We start from the raw sequence: 26,138 nt of genomic DNA on the forward strand, positions 1-26,138 counted from the left end.
GCGGTGGTTCCGGGTTGCCGCCGCTCCTCCTCTCCATTACGTCGGCCGGTGGGCGAGATTGATCCTGCCGGCCAGCTGCGGAGACCTAATGCGCGCATGCGCATTAGAGCTCTCCATAGAAAAGCATTGAAAATGCTTTTCAGTGCTTTCCTATGGGGAATTGAGCGACACTGGAGGTCCTCACACAGCGTGAAGACGTCCAGCGACGCTCTAGCACTGTTTTTCTGTGCTATGGACCAGGAAGTGCCCTCTAGTGGCTGTCTAGCAGACAGCCACTAGAGGTGGAGTTAACCCTGCAAGGTAATTATTGCAGTTTATAAAAAAACTGCAATAATTACACTTGCAGGGTTAAGGGTAGTGGGAGTTGGCACCCAGACCACTCCAATGGGCAGAAGTGGTCTGGGTGCCTGGAGTGTCCCTTTAACCATTTAAAGACCTGTTATATTTAACATACCTCTTGTGTCCCTTTTTAGGAGGCCCATATCCCTCTGTCCCTCTCTTCTCTCCTAATATCCTACTTTTCTACGAGACCCATACTGCTGGTGTGTCTGAGTGTATAACAGAACTCCACAGCAATAATACTCCCAATAATGTGTCTTTAAACTACAAATAAACGTGTTTAGAAATTAATCTGTGTAAATAAGAGACATTGTTCTTGTTCTAAATTACATTTTAGTTGCACAAATTGTTATTAGTAAGTCACGTAAAATTTCTCCAAACAGGCCCGCCCTTGGCCATAACCCCACTCACACCCCTAAAATCAAAGTGTCCCTCTTTGTCCATTTCAAATGTTAGGTGTTTTGTATTTAATGCCATAATAACAATCTGGTGCTTAAAGACCCTAAACTGGTCATAATACAATTTAGGGCATATTTATCTAGGATTTTACAAATGTATTTTTAATTTAAATTTTTGTTATGTATTTTCCCCCCAGTTTGAAAACAATATTCTGAATATATGTATGGACATATTGGATAGAAATTTGAATTACTACAATGATCCAGTTTCCGATTGCTCCAGGAGAAACAGCCCGATATATGTGGGGCGAGTTGTTAGTGCGATGGTAAGGAACGTGTTTCTGAATTTTGTTTAAACCGAAGAACATTACTTTTTATTACATTTTTAATTAAATTAGTACTATATGTATTTCTTTAGTACATTTTTATTGCTAATATTTCTTGTCTATCTTTTTACGATTTCTAATTTTTCCGATGATATTTTGTTTTACTTTATACCTTCTAGATCAACAGCAATGAAGACTTTGGAGTGTTGGAAGGAAAATGGGATAAAGAATTTGCTGATGGTGTTGACCCTAACAGTTGGAATGGGAGTGTTGAAATCCTCTGGAGCTGGCAAAAAGATGATTATAAACCGGTGAAGTACGGCCAATGCTGGGTTTTTGCTGCAGTCATGTGCACAGGTGAGTTACCTTTTCAATGTATGCACAATAAATCTCTTCATATCTGGGAAATGCCCGAATTATCTAAAACCATCATATGATTGCATTTCTTTATTTTTTAACTAAATGGCATAAAACCAGCTGCCTTCGTTCTTGAGTATCTTCAAATTAACACAGAGAGGATTATGTACTAAAGTGAACATTCAGAGTGAATTTAAAGTGTATTTCAAATTTCAGGTCAAAATAGCCAAAATGAAAAAAATCTCTTAGTCCGTTATGCTTCTATTTTGGCTACTTTGGCCTTAAATGTGAAATTCACTTTGAATTCACTTGGGACTCACACTTCAACGAATAACCCTGATAGTATAAAAAATATAGCGTTGACATTATTCACTAAATGAATTAAATTCTAAACAACCTTTGATTTAGTTGCAAAATAACTCCAAACTGTAAATTGGAAAAGCATCAGTCATCTAGATGTCCTAGGACCAGGGTCAAGTGACAACAGTGTAACAGGTCAGAAAATATGCCTTGTTTATTCACTATACACTCTTTATTAAATTAGTTTTATTAAATTAATGATGGGAGGTACAAGTGGGGTTTCATTTGATACGTGATATGGGGAATCGTAAAATACCTTTTTTTTTTTAATGTATTTATTAATTTTTTTGATCCACTGCTTGTTGGCTGATTTTACGGCTATCAAACCGTTTTTTCTTTTTCCCTCAAGAGCAGACAAACTAAAATTTGCAAACTTTTTTTAACTGTCCAATGTAAGGTCAGTTCGGTGTTTGGCATCTGCTAAAATCTCTTAGTTACACATCAATTTGTAAACTCTATCATGTACAAAAATCTTGGCGCCTAGGCTAGTAGCCAGAGCTATAGTGTCAGAGGTTAAAATGAATTGGCCTTTATTGATACATTTTTTTTTTTTTTTTTATTATTTAAGAAAAATTAATTTCATACAAATATTACAAAAAAAAATTGTCATTGATAACTTTAACATTTAATGCTTTACAAAATCAATTAATTGACTCTAAAACAGAGCTTCCAGTTACAATGTTTGCTTTGAAGTTTAATTGCGTATTTAGATGAACACTCTAAGCATCATAACCACTACAGCAGGCTTCCCCAAACTCCGGCCCTCCAGGTGTTGCTGAACTACAACTCCCATGATTCTCAGCCTGTCTATTTTATTCATAGAATCCTGGGAGTTGTAGTTCAGCAACATCTGGGAAGCCTGCACTACAGTTTGCTAAGCAGGGATTTCTACTAGCTCTCTAGCTTTAAGTGCATGGCTAGCGCTGATCGCTCTTAGCCATTGAACTAATCCCTACGCTGCACGGCTTAGCTCAAATAGAGACTGATAGAGGTCATCATAGGATATAGTGGAGGTGTCTGTTGGATCAGTGGGGGGGGGAGCCAGGGAACTCCTGGCACCGTAACCACTACATCAAGTTTTAGTGGTTATGGTTTTTACAGTGTTCCTTTAATAGCTGACATGAGACAAACAGTAGAACTTTGTATTCTGAATATTCTGCCTCTATATTAACAAGACTTTAACTGGGCCACACCAATAAGCTGGCAAAATACTTTATATCTGGACTGCATCGTTAAGGTATGTAGGTGAGTACATCCGTTTAATAGTGATGATTTACCACACCATTCATCTTGAGTCACTACATAACATTTTGGTGCCAGTCACTTTTTTATTTCCATCATGAATTCAACATCGGATGATTTGCATGCCTAAATAATTACAGCTATCACTATTGGGTTAATTTATGTCCGCAGTGTCAGACGGGTGTGGTATACATTTGTTTAAATGGCATTTTTCCAATGATGTATAAAAACAAGGGTTAATCCAGCCTCTAGTGGCTGTCTCATTGACAGCCACTAGAGGCCACTTCCGCGATTCTCACTGTGAAAATCACAGTGAGAAGATGCTGACGTCCATAGGAAAGCATTAAGTAATGCTTTCCTATGGGCGGTTTTAATGCGCGTGCGGCTCTGGCCGCGCATGCGCATTCGGTTCCACTCGGGAGGCAACGTCAAAGGGGTAGGAGAGGTCACCAGTGCTGAGGTAGCCCGGCGCTGGATAAAGGTAAGTGGCTGAAGGGGTTTTAAATCATGAGGGAAGGGGGGACCTAAGGAGTACATAGTGCCAGGAAAACGAGTTTGTTTTCCTGGCTTTATAGTGGTCCTTTAAGAAAAACATTTGTTTTTAGATTTAGTGTCAGAATCTCCAGGCTATAAGCTTGTTTGAGCAGGGCCCTCAACACCCTCTGTTCCTGTCAATCCAACCTGTCTTGTTGCAAAAGCTTGTCTGTTAGTCCCTCTATTGAACAGAGCTGTGGAATTTGTTGGCGCTTTATAAATAATAATACGTTCTAACTTTCTACACTGTTAAATTTCAGCAGTCATTTTATAAGATGAAAGCTTACAGTGGTTTGTCTAAGGGCAGCAGAACATCTCTAACTGAAACGCGAAATAATTCTGTACCGAATGACCTTGCTGATTGGTTGAACAGAGATATTGTAGATTGAGCGAAAAGATGGCAATCAGTATTAGGGACAAGAGGGAATCTTTATGCTGAGTGATCATTATGTCATTACAATTGTAACTCCCAGTAAATTCATTAAATGCTGGTTTCATTTTCAGAAATATATACTTTAACGCACGGCTTGTAAATCATTTATTATGCATTGTAAATGTCACCATAATAATTGACAAGCAGAAATTGAACATTCTAAAGTGAGAACTCCACCACACACTTATATATACAGACACAATTGTGGTTCCTTTTGTGAATTTTAATATAAGATCTATTCACTACGGTGATAATTTAAAGTGAATTCCTAATTGAAGGCCAAAGTAGTCAATCTGCAAGCATTGTTGACTAGGAGAATTGTTCAAGTTCGCCTGTTTTGACCTGAAATTTGAAAGTCACTTTAAAGGATCACTATGGGGTCAGGAACACTAACATGTATTCCTGACCCTATAGTGAAAACACACCATTTAGGTGGCTTGCCCCCCTCCCTTAGCCCCCTCAGAATGGGTTAAAACCCTTATTTTCAGCTCTCCACAGGCCCTGCCCCCTTGGTGACATCATCAAAATTCCCATGGGGAAATCATTGGATTGGCTAAAATCAGCAAGGGGGCAGAGCCAAACACTGTTTTGGCCAATCAGCACCTCCTCATAGAGATGCCTTGAATTAATGTATCTCTGAGGAAAATTCAGTGTCTCCATGCAGAGCATGAGGACGCTGAATGTCAGGGCTGCTTAATTTGCAGCACTGAGCCATGAAGCACCTCCACTGGCCATCTGAGGAGTGGCCACTTGGAGGTGTCCCTAGGGGCAATGTAAACACTGCCTTTTCTCATTAAGCTGTAGTTGTTCTGGTGACTATAGTGTCCCTTTAAATTCACTTTGTATTGTACTCACTTTTGTGAATAACCCAGTATGTGTTTCTATGAGCGTTTAAAGTGCAAACTAGCAATTTATTTTTATTTGTTATCATGTCATAAAATATATTCATTTAATGAAAAATAGTGTGCTAACGTTTTTGCCATGGATTAAAATGTGGTTAAATTCTGTTTAATAGATAGATAATTTAATAGATACATTTACTAAACATTGTTATTTTTGGAAATCTTATTTTAAAATATAAAAAAGCATGGCTAACTCATATCTCATCACATGATATGTGATTTAACTTTACATTTTGGCATTTATAAAATGTGAAATTGCTATGAAAGAAGAAGCATGCAAACAATAGCTATTTTATCTAATGTGTACATTACAGTGTAATATTTGATGTAATAAATGATGTAAAGCTGAAATCTGGTCTTCAGCATATTGTGAACATAAAGATATATATCCAGTAAACAAACAAAACAAAAAAACATTCAGTAGGGGTCTAGTCACTAAATGCCGAATGACAACCTAACAGCAGTTGAAATGAGCTTGGTTATCATAATTTGTCTGTCTTAAGTAACTTGACTATTCTCAAAAGACAAATTCGGTTATTTCTAATAGCCATTCGGTTATCCTTTGAATGTAGCCAAAGCTCTGTATAACCCCCTAGGGACACAACTTCAGAAATAAAAGGGAATCGTGATGGAATATTTCTGTCTTGTGTAGTTAAGGGGATAACGTGGGTGTATTGGCGGTTTATAAATAACCAAATTGGTTTAGTTTTGTTCAATTACTCTGATATAGACCCTCATATAGATTTGCAAATAACAGGGTTATTCACTTCAAATTTAAGGTCAAAATAACTGAAATTGAAAAATTATCTAACTCAGATATTCTTCCAGTTAAGCTACTTTAGTCTTACATTCTAAGTTTAAAACTGTTAAACTCTAAAGGGGTTATTCACTAAAATTAGAATTATCTTTGAATTTCCAGCAATTCTCACTTTAGGACGTTACTCTGCCAGCTTCCTAATATTAATCCACCCTAATGGTACTCCATGCCCCCCTTAACTTGCATTTACAATATTGGCATATTTTATTTTGTTCTTGTTGCGAAGAAGCTCATTTTCAATTTGACTGCAATTTATTAGCAATTTTAGTTCAGATGACTCCATCTCCAACGATGGAATGCATTTAAAAATAGCAGGGATCCGTTTAGTGAATATTATATGAATATTTTAACAATGGGATGCAGTAGAATTGAGTTAAATGCAAATGGACAAAATTGCAAAAGCAAATTGTGTTGTAAGTGAATTGACCCCAATAGTTCTAAATAGATTATAAAAGCTAAATTCAGCTAATTATACGCCAGATCAGATGGATCCATGAGTTAAAATTATAATGCGCTACTAGTCAATGTAGTAGGAAAATATGATAATGTCATTGCTTTACTGGTCTCTGGCAGATAAAATGGTAATGGACAACTTGTTATAATCCGTAATAATAATAATAATTAAAAATAAATTAATGTGGAGACGTGATGAATCATTATCTTTTATTGCCAAGTGCTGTAAAGAAAGCTAACACGTACCCAGTCGTTGAAATTGTTTCCATGCGAGGTTCCACCCCTCTTGAAAAACAATCACATAATAATTATCTGTTTTCTTTTGAATAATTTATTAGTACTGAGATGTCTGGGCATTCCAACCCGGTTAATCACAAATTTCAACTCCGCCCACAACACAGACGGTAACATGAATGTGGATATGCACTATGACACAGAAGGAAAGTTCCTGGAAATTCATGATGACAGCATATGGTAAGACTAGGAGGGCTAATTACTAAAATGAAAATTTAAAGTGAAATTCACATTTAAAGGGATACTGTAGTGCCAGGAATACAAAGCTGTGTTCCTGGTACTACCGATCCCTCTGCTTCCCCCCTCCCTTGCACACCCTCCTACCCGTTAAATAATGAGTTCAAAACCCTTTATTTATTTACCTGATTACAGCGCCGATGTCCCTCAGCGATGGGTAAAAGCTCCGCCCCCTCCTCCGTCCCATGACGAGCGGGGTCTAATGTTCATGCGCAGCTAGTGCCACACGTGGGGAAAAATCTGAGCTGGAGGTCCTCATGATAGACAGCCACTGAGGAGAGACTTAGAGCTGCAATGCCAACATTGCAGTTCTCTGGAACACAGCACTCAGACCACATCAATGAGCTGAAGTGGTCTGGGTGCCTACAGTGTCACTTTAAGGAAAAAAAAGACGAACAGAAAAATTCTAGAAGTTTGTTGTGCTTCTTTATATTGGAATTAGCTCTACTGTATGGATTGAGTGACAAGTCCATGTTAACACTTTACAAGCAACTAATTATTATTGTTTTATTCCCATATAAACCTAATGGGAGTGAAATGAGTGTCTCATTGAACAGCCAATGTTAGCCTGGTGCCTGTCATAAACAGGGAACTTAATATCAACAAAATTCCATCTCACCCCAGTACAACTAAAGCTAAACTGAACTCATTTGGTGTAGCAAGGTCATGACCTAGTTCTTTATCTGTGCCACCTCACCCCCAACCATAGCAAATAATAGAGGTAAGACATATCATTTCAAGGTTAGTCTGATTCAGCTCTTTATTTTTTTATGTTCCCTGGTTCATACCTCATCACCATTTAGTCTCTTTTTGTCAGCCCTTTTCCCTCGAGTGTCTTTTTTGCCAGTCTATCCCATCAATCTTTCTACCAGTCTCTCTTTTTTTTTCATTCTATCTGTCTCTTTCCTCCCGCTTAGTTAGTCTATTGCCATTATGCTATTTTTATCTTAATTCACATTTTCTACCCGTCTCTCCACCAGTCTGTCTTGAAGTCTTTGTCTGTAGAAGCTTTGAGGCTGCTTCTGTTGTGTGTGTTGACTGCTTGTAGTGCTGTATGTGTTGTTTGTGTGAAGGGCTGTATGGTGTTCATAAGGAGACTGCGTTTGTTATCTATGGTAAGGTTGTGTGCATTTTGTTTGTGGAGAGGCTTTTTGTATTGTTCTGGGGCACTGTGTATGTTGTTTGCACAGAAGTGTGTCTTAGAAGTTTAGATCTTCTGAATGATTCATGAACTGAGAGCCGGAACAGTGGCAGAGCATCGGTTTCCAATTTGCACCTGCCTGAGGTGCAAAGCAGATATTTTCTGGAACAGTAATGGGGTCTGAGGTTGTCAACGAGATGCTTTAATCTTCCTATTGACTATCGGTCTGCTGCACCCACTTTGGAGTATAAGTTCCAGGTGCACTCAGGGCACAGGGACAACTGCCACCAATGTATGCACCCTCGCTATGCCCTTGACTCCTTCTGAAAGTGATCTGCAGTATCTTCAGATCCTACAAGGCTTAGGGAATATACCACTGAATCCTTGTACTCTAAAGACATGCAGCTACATTGCAGTGTACATTGTTGTAGTGACGTACAATTAGAAATGATGTTATAATAACATTGTTGTCTTAAGAAAATATAATCATTATAGTATTTCTATGATGCCACTTAATATTCTAGTTCTTCTAACTTAAGCAAGTTTAAAGTGAATCTGTTACGGCATACTTGCCAAAATTGCAACCGCACTATATTAAAAAGTTGTTTAGCAACTAGATTTATTTATTTTGGCGATACAGCTGAGCTACAATGCAAAATGTAATAAAGAGCAGTAAACATTTTCTAGAATGAGAAATAAAAACACTATTTATTTGACCCTAATCGGATATTATTTTTCACACAGGAATTTCCATGTCTGGAATGAGTGTTGGTTTTTGCGCAGGGATATAGGTTATTTCTATAGTGGATGGCAGGTGCTAGATTCTACTCCCCAGGAGGAAAGTCAAGGTAAAAAAAAAAAAATACTTTTTTACGCCGTGGAATGTTGTTAATTGTAAATGTAATTGTGAAATTTAGACAAAAAGTGTGGAGTTAGAATAATTCTCCTACTTCTCTAAAAGGCCGCTCTAGGCACCAACACAACTTAAAAGACAACTATCACTTTAAAACTATTCTTTAATATCATTATACTTTCACCAAGTTTTGAAAGGAAATATATATATATATATATATTTTTTTTTTTAACAGTGTATGTAAAAAAAATAAAATCATGATGCTACTGAGTTTTCAAAATAACGTTTCTCTTCAGGAGTGCATCGTTGTGGACCCACCTCTGTGATTGCTGTGAAAGAGGGCGATGTGAATCTGGGTTACGATACTCCATTTGTATTTGCTGAGGTGAACGCAGATCGTGTCACTTGGATCGTTCACAAGGATGGCTCCAAGGAAAAAGCCTTTTCTGACAGCAAATATGTTGGGCAATCCATTAGCACAAAAGCTATTGGCAGTGACGCTCGTGTTGACGTCACACACAATTACAAGTTTCCTGAAGGTAAGCTATAACATAATTCAAATATATCATTTGGCTTTTGGGTAAATTTAAACAGGTTTGGATTTATTTTATAGACCAATAAAAAAAAAAAAAAGCAGTGTAATAGTGTGCCCTCGTAAATGTGCACAATTTCTTAAATATTTTCTAGATTTAGATTCTAAAGTCTCACTTTCAGATTTTATTAGTGTTTTTTTAACTTATAATTACCATTAATTAATGCAATAAAAAAGATTTTACAATATAAAACTGCATGAGTTAAAAAAAAGGCAAAAAGTAGCACAAAAGTATAATATAATAGAGATGATAAATCTTGTAGTGAATACATTAAATAGATGACTAAACATTTTTAAAAGGAATACACTATAATTGGAAATGAGAGGAAATTAGAACAATAAAATAGAGTGAGTAATTCTAATTTAGATAATAATTTAGATAATAATGTGAAAAAAGGAGGCGAATTATTGGACTTGAACTCGTTGGCTGCATTTTGATATGAATTGAGATGATGAGTTAACTAATCATTAAATAATCATCTTATAGACAGAGATGTTTTCAGTCTTTAGGTTACCTATAAAACCAAGGCCTCAATTTAAAGGGACAGTATAGTTACCAAAATAACTTAATAAGTTTAATAAGTACTGAAGCAGCTTCTAAATCATGCCTTAAAATATCACTGCTTAATTTTCTGCAATTTAGTTAAATAACTTCTGATTCTGATCATGCATCCCTAGCTATACCTCAACTGGCTGTGACTCACACAGCCTGCATGAAAAAAAAATGGTTTCATTTTCAATCAGCTAGTAATTTACTTTAGAATTTATTATATCCTGCTAAATTTAACTTGAATCACACACAGCAGGCTCATGCAAGGTCTAGCAAGTTATTAACAGAGCAGGACCTAATAAATTCTTAATTAAACATACTGTGGAATAAAGTACATTTAGACATTAGATCTCACTTTACAGGAAGCGTTTGTCAGGGTACCTGTAGTTCTGGTCTCCGCAGAGCATCCATGTGGGATTATGAAGGGAGACGGGTACTCTTCCAAATACCTCCGGATGTTCCTCAATTGATTTGGGCACAGTAACTCCGCTTCTTTTATGGATGCATGTGCATAAATGATACAACGTAAATTAAGTAACAGTGCTCTGGTTTCAACGGACCCTCACGATTTGGGGGCATGATTCCAAGCCTAATAAGCCACATTCTAAATAGTTTGCTGGGACAAGGTCCTTTGCCCTTTTGTGATTCACTGTTGGTCCCAATAGCTCATTTATATTATATATTTCTGTATGTTCTCATTTTGACTCTATTATTATTGACTGCTTTCTGGGATTCTTGACCTGGCTTTTGTCACTTTTTTTTTTCCTGATTTCTGGCTCTCTCACATATAGCTTGACCATTCTCTGTCTACTTAGGTTTAACCCAGCCACTCTAAGAACTGGTAATATGTAAAATGTTATCATTTTGGGGTTAACACACTGCATGTTGGGCTGTACTATACCATGGCAGTGTTTAGGAAGGCTGTTTGTGTTAAATTTAGGAAGGTGTGATTAGGGCTGCATAATCAAAGTGGTTTAACTCCTAAATGGCAGAGAATTGAGCAGTAAGACTGCAGGGACATGGCCTATACACTTAAACTGATTCATTAAGCTAAAGTTGTTTTGGTGACTATAGTGTCCCTTTAATACAGTTGGATGAGATTTCCAAGCATTTTAAATTTTTTGGGCTAAACCTCACCCCAACATTAATTGTAAAGATTCTCTGTCTCCTTGTTTCAATATGTGGATTGCTTTAAAGTCCCTTACAATTTGTTCAAGGTCACGTATAGGTGTAGCATTATTCTCTATTAACTAACATAACTGGGGAAAAAAGAAGGAATATCTCAGGAAGGTGCACCACCTTAATTAGTTTTTTTGGTTGAAAAAACTTACCATAACATTTTTTTAAAACAGGAGATGCATAGCTATCACATAAACACAACGTAAAACAAGGGTATTAATGTATAAATTCAGTGTGACTTAAAAATTAAAAAAAATATTATTAGAAGAAATGTTCACATACAGTAGACATGACAAAATACCTTAATTATCGGTATTCGTGAGGAACCTGATGGCAAGTTTTAGAAATCCACCTTCTTACAAATGCTACCAGAATTTTAAAAAATAGTGTCTGTTTCTGCATATCCTCATGGGAACTGAGGGAAAAAATGTCTAACAATACGTCATCCATTTTCGATGAAAAAGAAGAGGAAGTTCCCAGCATCCCAACCTATCACATGACATATCACTGGAGAGTCCAGGATGTCCTCTTTACAACAAAGCAGGGATTGATCGAGTAGTTCAAAACAATAAAAGGAGATGCATGTGAACGGAATGTCCAGTACAGAGGACACAAGTTAATGGCCTGCGTCTCAGGAGGATATAACTTTCAAATACTGTAGGTATAGTTACAGTATGTAATAGTTATAGTTCCCATATACAGTTCTACTGCAGAGAGACAAAGATAAAAAAAGACACAATATAAAAATCTGTGGCTGTACGGGGTGAAGACCACCACTTAAGCAAAAAGGGGCTTTTTGTCATTAACAATGTTTTGCACTGGTTTGCAACACAAAACAAAAGTTAATCTCATATATGTATTGTTGGTATTGTTAGGATGAGATACAAGTGGTTTTTATTTTATTTTTTTATTTCACTGATGTTGTATCTATTCACAGGTTCACCACAGGAAAGAGAGGTGTTTGCGAAAGCCAGTCAATACATGTCGTTTTACAGACCGCCTCCTGAGATCACAAATTTCAGTCACAGTACCGTAGAAAACAGAACGAGGGATGAGCAGCCAGCTCAGCCAACACCTGCATTAACTGCAAGGTCATTATTAAATCCACTGCTTACATCGAATACTGGGAATACATTACCTTCAATACCTGAACGAAATACGTTACCTCCAATGGATGAAAGAAATACAATGCCCCCGATGTCTGCAAGAAATGGATTACCACCAAGGCCAGGAAGAAATGGATTACCACCAAGGTCCGAAAGAAATGGATTACCACCAAGGTCAGAAAGAAATGGATTACCATCTACACCTGGAAGAAATGCATTTTCACCTGAAAGAAGGGCATTTTCACCTGGAAGAAATGCATTTTCACCTGAAAGAAATGCATTTTCCCCTGAACGAAGGGCATTTTCCCCTGAACGAAGGGCATTTTCACCTGAACGATCTGCATTTTCACCTGAAAGAAGGGCATTTTCACCTGGACGATCTGCATTTTCACCTGAAAGAAATGCATTCACACCTGAAAGGAATGCGTTTTCACCTGCAAGAAGAGCATTTTCACCCGAAAGAAATGCGTTTTCACCTGAAAGCAGTGCTGGTCATGCAGCACCTACTGTACCAGACCCTGAGATTCCAGACATTTCTGGAAAGTTTAAGATTATTGGCCCTCTAGTGGTCGGAGATGATATTAATCTGATTTTATTATTAAAGAACCTTACTCCCTTCCACAAGCCGATAAAAGTAAACCTAAGCGCTTCTTGCATCCTATACACAGGACGACGGGTGGCTGACATATTTACTGATCAAAAGTCTTTGGTTATAAGTCCAAGTCAAGGTAACTCTTTCAATACATTTTGGTCTTCATGTGTTTTTGTTTCCAGTACCTATTAATCATAATAATATATCAAATAAAGTATGTATTAAGATAATTTGGTATAATGTCACCTTTAAAATGCTATAATGTTGCCAAACTGAAAATATTACAGCAACAGTATAGCATTGTTTTTCATAAATTGTGTCCTTACAATGATAGGTACATTGTTGTACCCAGGCCTCCCAGCTGTCCTAAATCTGGTGGGACAGTACAGATTTTTGCATCCTGTTCCAAGGTATGTTTGGGAAGATCATGGGACTGTCTCCATTAAGCCAGAAAGCAGAAGAGGGTAGTGTAACAGCGCATTGCGTACGGTCCACCCTTAATGGGATTGGTCAGTGCAAGTGGCCCTCAGCCCGGTGTGCATTCATGCCAGTCTGGCATGCCTATTGTTCAGGTCAGAGATGCCCAAAAGGTAGATCCCGAGATGTAGAACTACAACTCCCATGATGCTTTAAATGCCTTCAGAATGGCAAAGCACCATGGAAGCTTTAGTTTTAAAATATCTGGGGATCTACCTTTTTGGCACCCCTGCTTCAGGTGAACTGCTCCATTTTCAGGGGAGCCTGCCTTTTTTGCAATGCCATTGATGCAGATTTAATCTCTGGACTGCCTCCGTTTGGCCTTCTTACATATGTCTGGCTCTAATGTACAAAACACATTGGATGGTATAGTTGTACCTGGTGCTATAATGATGCAGGGTTTGCAGGTTCAGGGAGGTGATGCAATGGTGTTTATGGAGAACTTTGCCTGGCTGATAATCATGAGAGTTACCATCCACTGCAGTCTGAAGGCACTTTAACTGTAAACACTCCCTATGTTATAAATGTGTAAGAGGTCATTTACATACTGCTCAGCGTGTAATAAGAGAGACCTAATGTATATATCATAACAATATGGAGGAGCAGCTTTAAATGGTATCTTGTTTACAGTGCACAATACACATTCTGCATTTAATACAAACAACTGAATCACTGATGGGCTCTTTTGAATTCAGAACCAGTATAACATGATTCAAAACACGTGCAATATTAATAAACGCATACCTGTGAGACATTGTCTGAACAGACACATGACAGGCACCAGGTGGTGCTGTTTTCTTCTTCATCACTTGTACATGACATCATGAAGCCATATATACATAAAGACTGGAAAAAAAAAACAGTTGAGAAACAATTTTGTTATTAATAAAGAAAAAAAAAACTGTAGTGGTTAGAAGAAAAAAAAAACTAGTTATTTACAATGGGTGTAATTTACTAAATGCTGACAGGCTCTTTTTTTTTTTTTTTTGCAGTGCCATTAAATAAAGGGTTCCATCTGGAGAATGAGTGATACAAAAAAAACATAGGCTATTTGGTGTTCACAAAATGGAGGGATTGGTAGTGCCAAGAATACAGCTTTGTATTCCTGGCACTACTGTATCTCTTTAAAGGATCTTAGCATGTATAGCATGGAGGAAAGACGAGACAGGGGGGATATGATAGAAACATTTAAATACATAAAGGGAATCAACACAGTAAAAGAGGAGACTATGTTTAAAAGAAGAAAAACTCCCACGACAAGAGGACAGTCTTAAATTAGAGTGGCAAAGGTTTAAAAATAATATTAGGAAGTACTACTTTACAGAGAGGGTAGTGGACGCATGGAATTGCCTTCGAGCTGAAGTGGTAGAGGTTAACACAGTGAAGGAGTTTAAGCATGCGTGGGATAGGCATAAGGCTATCATAGCTATAACATAAGGCCAGGGACTAATAAAAGTATCTTGAAAATTGGGCAGACTAGATGGGCCGAATGGTTCTTTTCTGCCGTCACATTCTATGTTTCTATGTTATGTCTTTTTTTTTTTTAACTGTTTGTATCAATTATAATGGAAAACAGTTTTAAAGTCTTACACCAGGGACATACATGCGATGGCTGAGCTCAGTTATGCTCAGATGTCAGCCTGCAACTCGTAAGAGTAAACACCATTAAATTGACTTCTGAGTAAAAATTGCAGCTGCAGCTATTAATTCACTAGTGAATCGGCATGAGAATAATTTCGTTGCACTTTTAACGAATCATGATTTGCTGTCATTACATATAATTGAGAACAATGATTAGACTGCCCTTGGATATGTGAACTAACATCAGCTGTTTTCCTTTTGCAGATGCACATGTCTCAGTACAGATTCCTTACTCCCAATACCAGGAATGTTTAAATAATGGCAATAGGATCCAGGTGGTGGCACTTTGTGAATTACCCGTAGGTAATAAAGTGCTCATCACAAAAGAAATTGTCTTGGAGAATCCACCTATTTATATCAAGGTAATGTGATGATAAAAGCATAGTGCATGTACACACTAGAGCAGGGGTGCCCAAACGGTAGATCCCCAGATGTTTTAAAACTACAGCTTCTCTGATTCCATGATTCCATTCTAAAGGCATTCCAAATACATGCAAAGGATCATGGGAGCTGTAGTTCTACAACATCTGAGGATCTATCTTTTGGGCACCCCTATACTAGAGGCATCATGTAGGTAAAATACATTCAAACACCTTTAATTGCTAAAAAAAAAAAAAAAAAAAAAAAAAAAAAAAAAAAAAAAGCTATTCACTTGAAGTCATGCCAGAAATTTTGGGGGCATTTGGCAATGATTTCCATAAATCCAGAAATGGAATAAAATATGTGCACTGACTATATAGATTTATATAGATGTATGAGAACCAGTGGCTGCACTTTTATTTTGAGAAAGGTGCTGCAAATGCAAATGTTTTACCCAAGATGGTATAGATTTTTATTTACTTGGTTAAAAAACCCACAATGGTTTCTGCAATCTATATACTAGATCAGGGGTAGGTTTTATTCAGGACTCCAGATGCTATAGACCAGGGGTCCTCAAACTCCGGGCCCCCAGATGTTGCTGAACTACAACTCCCATGATTATCTGGCTATCTGTGTAATTCAAAGAATCATGGGTGTTGTAGTTCAGCAACATCTGGGGGGCCGGAGTTTGAGGACCCATGCTATAGACTAAATCTTGCTGATGGAGGTGTAATGTCACCTTTGACGGTGTAATTAGCCAGCCAGGAATGAAAGTTCCAGGCTAGCTAATGTCTATTGTGTGCATATTCTGTGCATATTGGTAGTCCACCCAGTGGTGGTGCTACTTACCTGCTTATTAAGTACTCCACTTAGCCTATCTTCCGGGATGTCTGTTTTCCTTCAGCAAGAGGGAGTGACACTACTGAAAGAGAATTAGGCTGCACAGAGAACTCACTGTGGGTTTACAGTTAAAGGGACACTGTAGACACCAAAACATCTTTAGTGTAATGAAGCAGTGTTGGCGTATAGATCATGCAGTCTCACTGCCTAATTCTCTACCATATAAGGAGGAGCACTTTGTTTATACAGCCCTAGTCACACCTTCCTGCATGTGACCTATGCAGCCTTCCTAAACACTTCCGGTAAAGTGAGATCTAATGTTTAAACTTTCTTTATTGCACAGTCTGTTTAATTAAGAATGTCTTATCTCCTACTTTGTTAATAGCCTTCTAGGCCTTACAGGAGCCTCCTGTGTGTTACTAAAGTTCAATCTACAGAGCAAAATATACAAAACTTTTAATGCAAGTTAACTTCTGGTTGAAAATCAAACCAATTTTTCATGTAGGCTGTATGAGTCACAGCAAGGAGAGGTGTGGCTATGGCTGCATAAACCGAAACAAGATAGATTTAACTCCTAAATGGCAGATGATTGAGCAGTGAAACTTCATGATCTATACACTAAAACTGCTTCATTAAGCTAAAGCTGTTTTGGTACCTTTAACATCCCTTTAGGTTTGTTTGTTCTTTCTTTCTTGCAAGTGCTACAGTAAGAATACATGTTTTAATAAGACACTGTTTTTGGTTGCAATAAAGCTTTAAAATATTCTTATTACAAAGTGAAAAAGAAAAGTAACAAACAAAAAAAAACGTAGTGCAAATGTAGCACAACATATCAGAACAATGAATGTGACATTGAAATTTGTATCTCTTGTAGTATAGCTCATTCATGCCATCGGTGAACAAAGGTCCCCAGTATTGTTAAAAGACAGCAATTTATCAGGGAGCATAATGATCCCACTAAGACTCAGGGGATACAGTATATCAAACTAGTTGTAAATGTGAGGTTCTGGGTCTGGTTATAAAGGATCCTGTGAGATCTCAAACTTAATCTTATGCCCATTAAGCAGTATAATTACTGTACTTTCATCTCAACAATATACTAAAATGGAAGTTGACCTGGGTATGATAGCCCAACTCAGCAGTCTCATAAAAGAGTGCAGCCATGTCTGGGCACAACTCACCTTAATATATGTCTAGACACACGTCGACAGGTTGACTTGCAGATTAATTTCTGTTTTCTTTTGCCAAGGCTTACAGTAATCCAATGCTTCATAAGCTTACAACGTTGGAGATCCGATTCAGAAATCCTCTTTCTGTGCCAGTTAAAGACTGTTCTCTGTTGGTTGAAGGAAGTGGTCTGGTGGACAGACAGCTTACTGCAGTGTAAGTACAATTAGAGCTTGGTTCTAGGATCTATAAACAGCTGTAAGACCGGAGTAGTTTTGGTAGTAAGATTGGTCTCTGAGGAAATACGTCCTCATAATTTATAGTGAATTGCTCTTTACAATACGTGCTACATATATCATCTTAAAGGGACACCCTGTTGTTTAAATAAAAAAGTCACTATTTAGTAGATATAATAAATATAATAAACATGTGAATGCTTTTAATTATGCATTTTTAATTGGGGATATAACTATAAAATAACTTGCAAAAGTTGCAGATCGCTTGTTTGAAACCTTTGCAAGCCCTTTACTTCTAAACCAGCCCAGAATTTCTGCAGCTTCCAGTCACAGATTTCCCAGTGCAATTCAAACATAGAATGTGATGGCAGATAAGTACCATTCAGCCCATATAGTCTACCCAATTTTCTAAAACTTCAGGCACTTCCACGAAATGGTGAAGTAAAACTCCACTATTTAATTCAGATGGTTTCATAGAGACCATCTGATTGTCGCAGTGCAGTGTTCTGCCACACATGAGCGATAACCCCCAATGCTGAAATTAGATTTGCTGAAATTATCATTCTTGATGATCTCAGCCAAAGAGACGGAGCTGTACACAAGGGAGGGCGAAAAGGTAAGTAAACTCAGCTTTTTAGCCATGGCAGCAGGGGCCAAGAAAATTAAATGGTGACAAAGGCACTATAGTGATAGAAATGCAATTTAATTTCCCTAAATATCTACAGTTGTAACTGCATGGCATATACTGTGCTATCACTTGACTTTAAAAGCACACTGTAGTGGTTATGGTACCTTGGCACCCTGGTAATGTAACTACTAGTAGTCAAACCAGGTTCAGGTCATTGGTTTAAAGAGAAAATCCACTGCTAAAATACAAAAAAAATTTAATTGTCTAGTAGATATAACCCAAATAAAAACTTGCGTGCATTTAATTGTGCATTATATAATTGGAGTATAATTAAAAACAGTGTCTAAAAGGTGCAGTTCTCTTGTCTGCAACTTTTATAAACCCTTCCGTTCTAACCCTGCCCAGACTTTCTGTGGCTGTCCAATCACAGACTACCCAATGCAGCTCAATGAAAAGTCTTTTCAAGGCTCTGGCCAATTGCCACTTCTTGAGTTTAGCTCCACTGAGCTAACCAAACCAGGAAGTAACGGAACTGATTGTCTGCTTGAAAGCCAAGGAGGTATAACCAGGTTAATTTATGTGTAAATTTCTATTAAAAACTGCACTGTTTTGCATAATTAAAAAAAAGAGGACAAAGACTTGTTAGCAAGCTCAAATGCTTTAGGGGTCTGGAATGTCCCTTTAACTCATTGTCTGATAGCAATCAGCTGACTTAGCTCAGAACAGCAAAAAGATGCTTCAAACAGGAGCTTCCCCTTCGCAAAGGAGGATGTGACCTGCACCAGGTAAATTGTTTAAACAATAGCAAATAGTTTGACCACTTACATAGGGGCTGAACTATAGCTCTTCCGGCACCATAACCACTACTTCGCACTGTAGTGGTTATGGTGCCTGGAGTGTTCCTTCAAAAGCAGAACATGTACACTATAACAATCTTGTTAGTTCTAAAGTTCATACAGATATTAATAATAATGCAACCATGTCTGTGTCCTACCATACCCATTGACCGGTGTGGATTTATCTAAGCGAAAAAACTGATTGCCGTTTATGGGATTGTAAGACTCAAATTTCAGGTGGAATGTTTCGAGACTGCATTTCAAGTGTTACGTGTTCTTAGTAGAATGGTGTTAAACTAGGAGTGGGTAACTCCTGACTGCGACACTATAGCTGCTGCAGAGTAGACCTCCCTCATGATTGCCCCTTGACTTGGTGAGAATCAGTCGAGTTGAATTCCACTATAACTGGATTAATTGCGGCAATATGTTGCCGAGGAGACATATCATTAGATATGTAAATCATTTCTGCTACTGTTTCTTCACTGACAGTGTTATATTTTTGTCCTTTTACACAGGGTTCCTTTCCTTAAACCAAAAGAGAAAATAAGATTCAAGGTGGAACTTACACCTTACAGGAGTGGCACCAAGCAACTTATAGTGAATTTCAGGTGTAAATATTTTTCAATTAAAGGATACAAGCAGCTGGATGTGGCATCCTCGTAACCAAACTATAGGAAGGAACACTGGTTCTATCAGACCAATCTTGGTGTTTTAAATATTTATTCAGCTTGTCATGTTTTAGGGCTCTTTTATTCTAAAAGTGTTGTCTTGCCTAATCTATTAACAGTAATATTTTGTTCGTTAAAATACAATTAAAAACATAATTCTTAGAACGTTAAATAACCAAACTCTGTAAAGTATTAAAAAAAAATTTGTGAAAATGTAAGGTTTTTAAAGGAACACTTCAAGCAGTATTTACACAACATGCTGAAGTGGTTATGGTGCCAGGAGTGTCCTGATGCCCCAATGTTAGTAGCCCAATCACTACTTCTATCAAGATCCAGAAGCTTCTGCTAGGGGCTTCCGTTAGCTTTCCTGAGCTAAGTTTGTTGTGCATCAGCTGATCACTGTAAGACAGTGAGCTATGAAATTCCATTAAGGAGGTGATTGGCGCCTATTGGACCGCAGGTAAGTTGTCAAAATATTAGAAAAAATTTTAACTACTTAAATTGAGGGCAGGGCAATCCTGGCACAATAACCACTACATCGTACTGTATTAGTTGATCCGTAAAGTGTTCCTTTAATTTCTTTAGATTTAGATCTGTCTTATGCCAGCCTACGTTCATGTGACACAATGTTAGTACGATGTTGCCAGGATATACTAAGCCCTGTTGTTTTGAAAAGTTTTATTGCCATTGCAGAAAAAAAGACTTATTTAAAACCCTTGACGCAAAGTTAGAATTTGCTGAGCTGCTTGGTATTTTTTTGCGTATCATTCTTAATAATTTATCACTCAATTAATGTTTTCTTTATGTGAAATAGCACTCTTAAGGTGTGACACAGTTGAGCAATTATAACTTATTAAATTTAGATATTATAATGATTCAGAGTGTTATTGTCCTAAGGCAATTTATTATGTTGTTTGTTTGCTTCATACCTCGGTTTGTTGTTTTCTTAGTAGTAACAATAATATTGCGCAGTCCATGAGTCATAACGTAAGACTGCTTTTTATTTGAGACTTACAATTTAATTCTTGTAGAAAAACATATTTGGTTTTCAAGTACTAATTTCAGGAAGTGGAAACTTAACCTACACAAGGTCATTTACTAAGAATTGAGAATTCATGAAATCAAAGTGGATTCTAAATTTAATACCAATGTGCACATTTTCTGCTTGAAACAATGCATACAGAGATAACTACACTTTTGTTATTTGTACCCCAGACATGTGATTTAAGCGTCCTAGTGTGAATTCTGTCCAAAAATAACATGTCGGTTAGCGTGCACTGCATGAGATGGACATTGTAAGCATATAGCATTGAAGCTTGAATGTACCCTCTGTTCTTCCCTTCTTTATTTTAGCCCACCCAGCTTCCCTGCAATATTTAAAGGGACACTATAGTCACCTGAACAACTACAGCTTAATGTATTTGTTCAGGTGAGATCTATAGCTCCCTGCATGCAATCTAATGTAAACACTGTATTTTCAGAGAAAATATAGTGTTTACATTGATTGATAGGAATACCTCCAGTGGCCGTCACTCACTGGAAAGTCCCTGTACACGTCAGACGTTTGAAAATACGTCTGACGTGTGCAGGAGAGAGAAGGCACTGTGTGCGCGCCTTCTCTCTCCAGCCTGTCAACAGAGGAGGGGGGCGGGCAAAGACGGTAGTGCGCTGAGGACTTCAGAGGGCGGCATGAATGCCGCCCTCTGAAGTCTGTGCGCATGTGTGGCGAAGCCGCGCATGCGCACAAGGGAGCAATGACCCTTCCAAATGGAAGCGTCTGATTGCTCCCTGCTCGCGTCCGCCTATTTCGTCATTTTGACGAAATAGGGGGCGCGGCTTCACGAGGCTCCCGGCGCTGGAACCAGGTGAGTAACCTGGAGAGTCCCTTTAATCCTTTAGATTTTTATGTTGTGTAATATTACCTTCCTCCCGGCTTCTCTTGGAAAGGAGGTGGGGTCATACTAGGGGTGTGTTAGTGTGTCAATTTGGCATTCTTAAGCACTCTGGGCACGGCCTTAATGCCCAAAGGGCAAAAGCTTGACTTTTAACGCACCCGTGCTATGCCAACTGGAAACAAACCAAACCCAGATGGCAGAACAGGAGACTGAAATCAGGTCTCTCTCATCTTAAATGTCACACTCAAAACTCATGGTATGCAGTTACTTAAAATACTGAACTAAGCACTGTATCAAGTTGGTGTTTTTTTATTTTAGTTTTTTAATGGATATGTCATTCTTTCATTTTTAATTATACAATAATATGCTCTATTACACAGAAAAGTAATGATGGTCTAGGCATTCAAGTTAAATCCAGTGAGCAGATTTATTGGAGTAGATGCAAAGAAACATTACGGCCAGCATCAGGACCTTTGTCAAGCTTGATCTGCTCACTGGATTTAACTTGAATGCCTGGACCATCATTACTTTTCTGCAATTTACATTGTGAGGATTGGCCAACCTCAGGCCCAGTTGCACCCTGGGATTCAGGAGAGTGCGGTATCCATATTGGTGATTATAGGGAGATTACAGACATAAGCTTCCGTTTTCTTTTGTAGACTGAGATAACAAAGGCAAGTGAATGAGTGCTAGCATTCAACTCATGTCTTTTCTATCTCCACACAAATAACTTAAGTTCAAAAATAGATTGGATTTTGAGCATGTGGCTAAGGTCATGAAGAAATGAGTTTATGGACTTGTGCCTTCTACCACCACACTTTTGTTCTGTATCAAGTGGCTGAACTAATGTTGAGAGGGCCCTGATGCGAGCATTTTTTGCACCCACCTTTAGTGAAAGGGTGGCCAAAAGGGACATCCTGATCATTCATACAACTCCCACAATGCTCTGCCAGCTGGGGATCTACCACTTGCCCATCCTTGCAAGGGTTATATTTCTGGGCTTCTGCATGTGAATGTAAGCCTGTTTTTGTGTGGAGTATGTGAGTGCATGTCGTGTTTGTATGTACCACTACCATTGTAATGCAGTGGTGTACTTCAATGTAATGTTTGCATTTGATTGCATCGGTGTGTTTGCATGTTTTGTTGGCTTTAAAAATGAGGGTGTACTTTTGTGTGTTCTGTTGGTGTTAGAAAGAAGTGGTGTCTGTATATAATTTTGCCATTTTAAAACCCCTTAAGGACACATGACGGAAATATTCCGTCATGATTCCTTTTTATTCCAGTTGTGTCTTTAAGCGGTTAATACAGTGGTGTGTTTATATGTAATGTTTGCCACTGATTGCAGGAGTGTTTTCTATGTAGTGTTGATGTTCGATTGTTGGGGTGTATGTACAGAAACTTCCACATACATACTTATACATATACACATATAAACACACACTCACACTCAGATTCACACTGACACACGCTCTCAGAAACATACATATTCACACACTGACAGTGATAGATACATACACACACTCTGACACATACACACATTAACAAACACATACGCACACACACTGATACACACATACATGTCATAGTTTTTAGCCACTGTTTTGTATACCTTTTTGTATGCAGGAGGTGGCTTCTCTTGGGTCCAGCTGCTGGCAGAGGCCGCCTACCTCCTTCCTCTGCCTTCCACAACTGTCTGTACTGGTCAGAGTGCCCACAATAATCCATGTCCACTGCTGAAAGCATTTTCAATGGGGACATGATTATCAGAACTGGACCATGGAGCAATTGATGGCTCCAGGTGAATGGCTTGGTGCTTGTGCATCATTTACCTGGTGAAAAGATCGTAGCAGGATGCATAATGGGAAAAAGGCAGTCCAGCAGAGGCAGTGTTTGCTCTGGGCAATGTTCTGCTGGGAAACCTTGGACCCTGGCATTCATGTGGATGTTACTTTGACACTTTCCACCTACCTAGAGATTATTGTAAACCACATGGAAATGGTGTACCTTTTTGGCAGTGACCTCTTTCAGCAGAATAATGCAACCTGTCACACTGCAAAAATTGTTTAAGATGGAGCATCTGTGGGATGTGCTGGAACAAGAAATCCGATCCATGGAGGCCCCACCTCAACGTGCAGGACTTAAGGATCTGCTGCTAATGTATTGGTGCCAGATACCACAGGGCCTGTTCAAAGTTCTTGTGGCGTTCATGCCTCGATGCATCAGAGCTGTTTTAGCAGCATGAGGGGGATCTACACAGTATTAGGCAGGTGGTTTTAAGGCTGCAGCTGGTGAGTGTAGACTTCACATTCTTGAACACTGAGCCATAGAATAACAGAGTAATTATTTGAAAAAAAAAAAAAATATTGTAATCATTTTCTGTGGAGCAGAGATTTACCTTTTGACAGCCTCAAAGCCAGTTTGCTCAATGTACCCCCTCCCCTCAAGTAGTGTATGAATGTATCTTAGAGCTTGTCTGCGTGTGATGTGTTTGGGGTTTATATGTTAGTGTGTGTGGGAGGTGGGGGGGGGGGGGTGACCAAGTGTGATGTCAGTGAGGTCTGACTGAGTGTGATATGTGAGTTAGGGTTTGGCTGAGTGTGATATGTGTTGAGGCGGAGTGTGATTGTATGTGGTGGTGGTGTATTATGTGTGTATGTGTACATGGAAGGCTGAGTGTTTGTGTGTATAGAGATAGTCGACTTCAGCGTCCCTACACATACTATTAATTAATGTAATTTTTAAAAAAAATCACATAACTCAGTTGTTCCCAAACTTTTTAGGTTCAATAATAATAATTCAATATTTTTCCAAGGCGCCACAAGTTAAAATATTTTTTTAGGTTGTATATATGTACAGGGACCCTGTTCGGCAGAAATGCTTGCCGTTTAAGCACAGATCCAGAACCTAATCTAGAGAGGGGCACTGGTAGATTATTTAAATAAACAATCCAGGCACAATAATCAATACATCACTTTGTAGTGGTTATGGTGCTAGTCGTACCGTAGTGCCCTCCCAGAGTAAGTAGTCAAACTGTTTAAGAACAGTTTGCCAACTTACCTAGGATCTGCCGGTATAGGGGCTGTAGTAGGGGATACGGGCAGTAGTGTGTCTACGGGGTGCAATATGTGTGTGTCTGAGGGGTGGAGTGAGTGTGTGTGTGTGTGCATGTGTGGGGTGCAGTGAGTGTACAGGGGGTGCATTGTGTTTGTGAAGCATGTAGTGTGTGAGAAGGATGCAGTATGCATCTGTGAGGGGTGCAGTGTAGGTGTGTATGTGGGGCAGTGTGTGCCTCTGGGGTACAGTGTGTGTGTGGGGGCACGTTGTATGAGGGGTGCAGTGTGTGTGTGTGTGTGTGACGGATACAGTGTGTGGGGGCAGGTTGTGTGAGGGGTACAGTGAGTGTGTGGGGGCGACAGTGTGTGTGAGGGGTACTGTTTGTGTGTATGGAGGGGCAGTGTGTGTGTTTGGAGGGACAGTTTGTGTGTATGGGTGGGTAATGTGTGTGTATTGAGGGGAAGTGAGTGTGTATGGGGGGGCAGTGTGTGTGTTTGGAGGACAGTGTGTGTAATGTGTGTGTATGGAGGGGCAATGTGTGTGTGTATGGAAGGGCAGTGTGTGTATGGGGGATAGTGTGTGTATGGGGGGTAATTATGTGTGTATAGGGGAGTTATTGAGGGTATGTGGGGGTAGGAGGACAGATAAATAAATATTTTTTTTTTAATTATTAAAAAGTTTTTTAATTTTAATTAAAAAATAAATATATATATTATTTTAATATCCCCCCTCCCTGCTTATCTTTGCCTGGGAGGGGGGACATTTCCTGCAATCCCTGGTGGTCCGGTGTGGAAGCCCTGGTGATCCCAATGATGAGAGTGAACTCTAGCAGCCTCAGGAGCTGCTAGAGTTCACTCTCGCGAGATGGTTACCACAGCATCACTCCGAGCTCGCGAGAGGAGAACCCGGCTGCAGGTTAGAGGTCCTCTCTCCCTCCCATGCCAGCTGCCAGCATTACACTGCTAACAGCCCAGAGCGGGAGATCTCTGATCTTCACTCCGGTTTAGCAGAGCCAGCAGGGGAGAGCACAGTTCCCGGTGCTATGATTATAGCACCAGGAAAATATCTTGCGACGCGCGGCACACAGTTTGGGAACCGCTGACATAACTGTTCACCCTCCTTCTACTTAATTTTCTGCAAAGAGGTGGTTATAATACTTGATGGCAGAGTGGTTACTATGACAGTATCCCTGGTATTCCAGGGGATATTTTTTTCTAAAATAACACTTATTTCAATAAAGTGTATTGTCTCCTATATCATATGTACCTCTATTCAGTACTCCATTAACGGCTTGAATTAAGGAGAAGAATTTAAGAATTTTAACACTGGAAGCAATGCACTCACAGGGTTATGTATCTTTTTATGGACGGATTCATTTTAAAGATTGTTAGTTTATTAGTGCTTAAATATTTTAACTAATGTTTAATTCGGCAGTAAGTATAAATAACAAAGTAAAAAAGAAAATCTTTATTTTTTTTAAACAATTATTTTTTTAAGACAATAAAGAAATCCTGACAAGAAATATATGTATACTTGGGTCTTTTATTATTGTAATATCCACACGCTATGTCACAATCAATTTATATATATATATATATATATATATATATAAGAATATATATCACAGAAAA

General features: G+C 38.6%; 1 protein-coding gene across 1 annotated transcript in view; it reads left to right on the forward strand.

The window, feature by feature from the left end:
• The window catches only part of LOC134614864 (protein-glutamine gamma-glutamyltransferase E-like), a 33,137-nt gene extending 12,745 nt beyond the window's left edge, over window positions 1-20,392 (forward strand). The window contains exons 5-13 of the mRNA XM_063459106.1: window positions 935-1,063; window positions 1,243-1,420; window positions 6,500-6,635; window positions 8,578-8,681; window positions 8,983-9,225; window positions 11,945-12,841; window positions 15,028-15,185; window positions 17,273-17,406; window positions 19,406-20,392. Coding sequence (XP_063315176.1) covers window positions 935-1,063; window positions 1,243-1,420; window positions 6,500-6,635; window positions 8,578-8,681; window positions 8,983-9,225; window positions 11,945-12,841; window positions 15,028-15,185; window positions 17,273-17,406; window positions 19,406-19,553 — 2,127 coding nt within the window. The 3' untranslated portion in view covers window positions 19,554-20,392. The remainder of the gene's footprint in view (window positions 1-934; window positions 1,064-1,242; window positions 1,421-6,499; window positions 6,636-8,577; window positions 8,682-8,982; window positions 9,226-11,944; window positions 12,842-15,027; window positions 15,186-17,272; window positions 17,407-19,405) is intronic.
• The last annotated feature ends 5,746 nt before the right edge of the window (window positions 20,393-26,138 follow it).

This window comes from Pelobates fuscus, chromosome 6 (assembly GCF_036172605.1).
Source record: "Pelobates fuscus isolate aPelFus1 chromosome 6, aPelFus1.pri, whole genome shotgun sequence".
Lineage (NCBI taxonomy): Eukaryota > Metazoa > Chordata > Amphibia > Anura > Pelobatidae > Pelobates > Pelobates fuscus.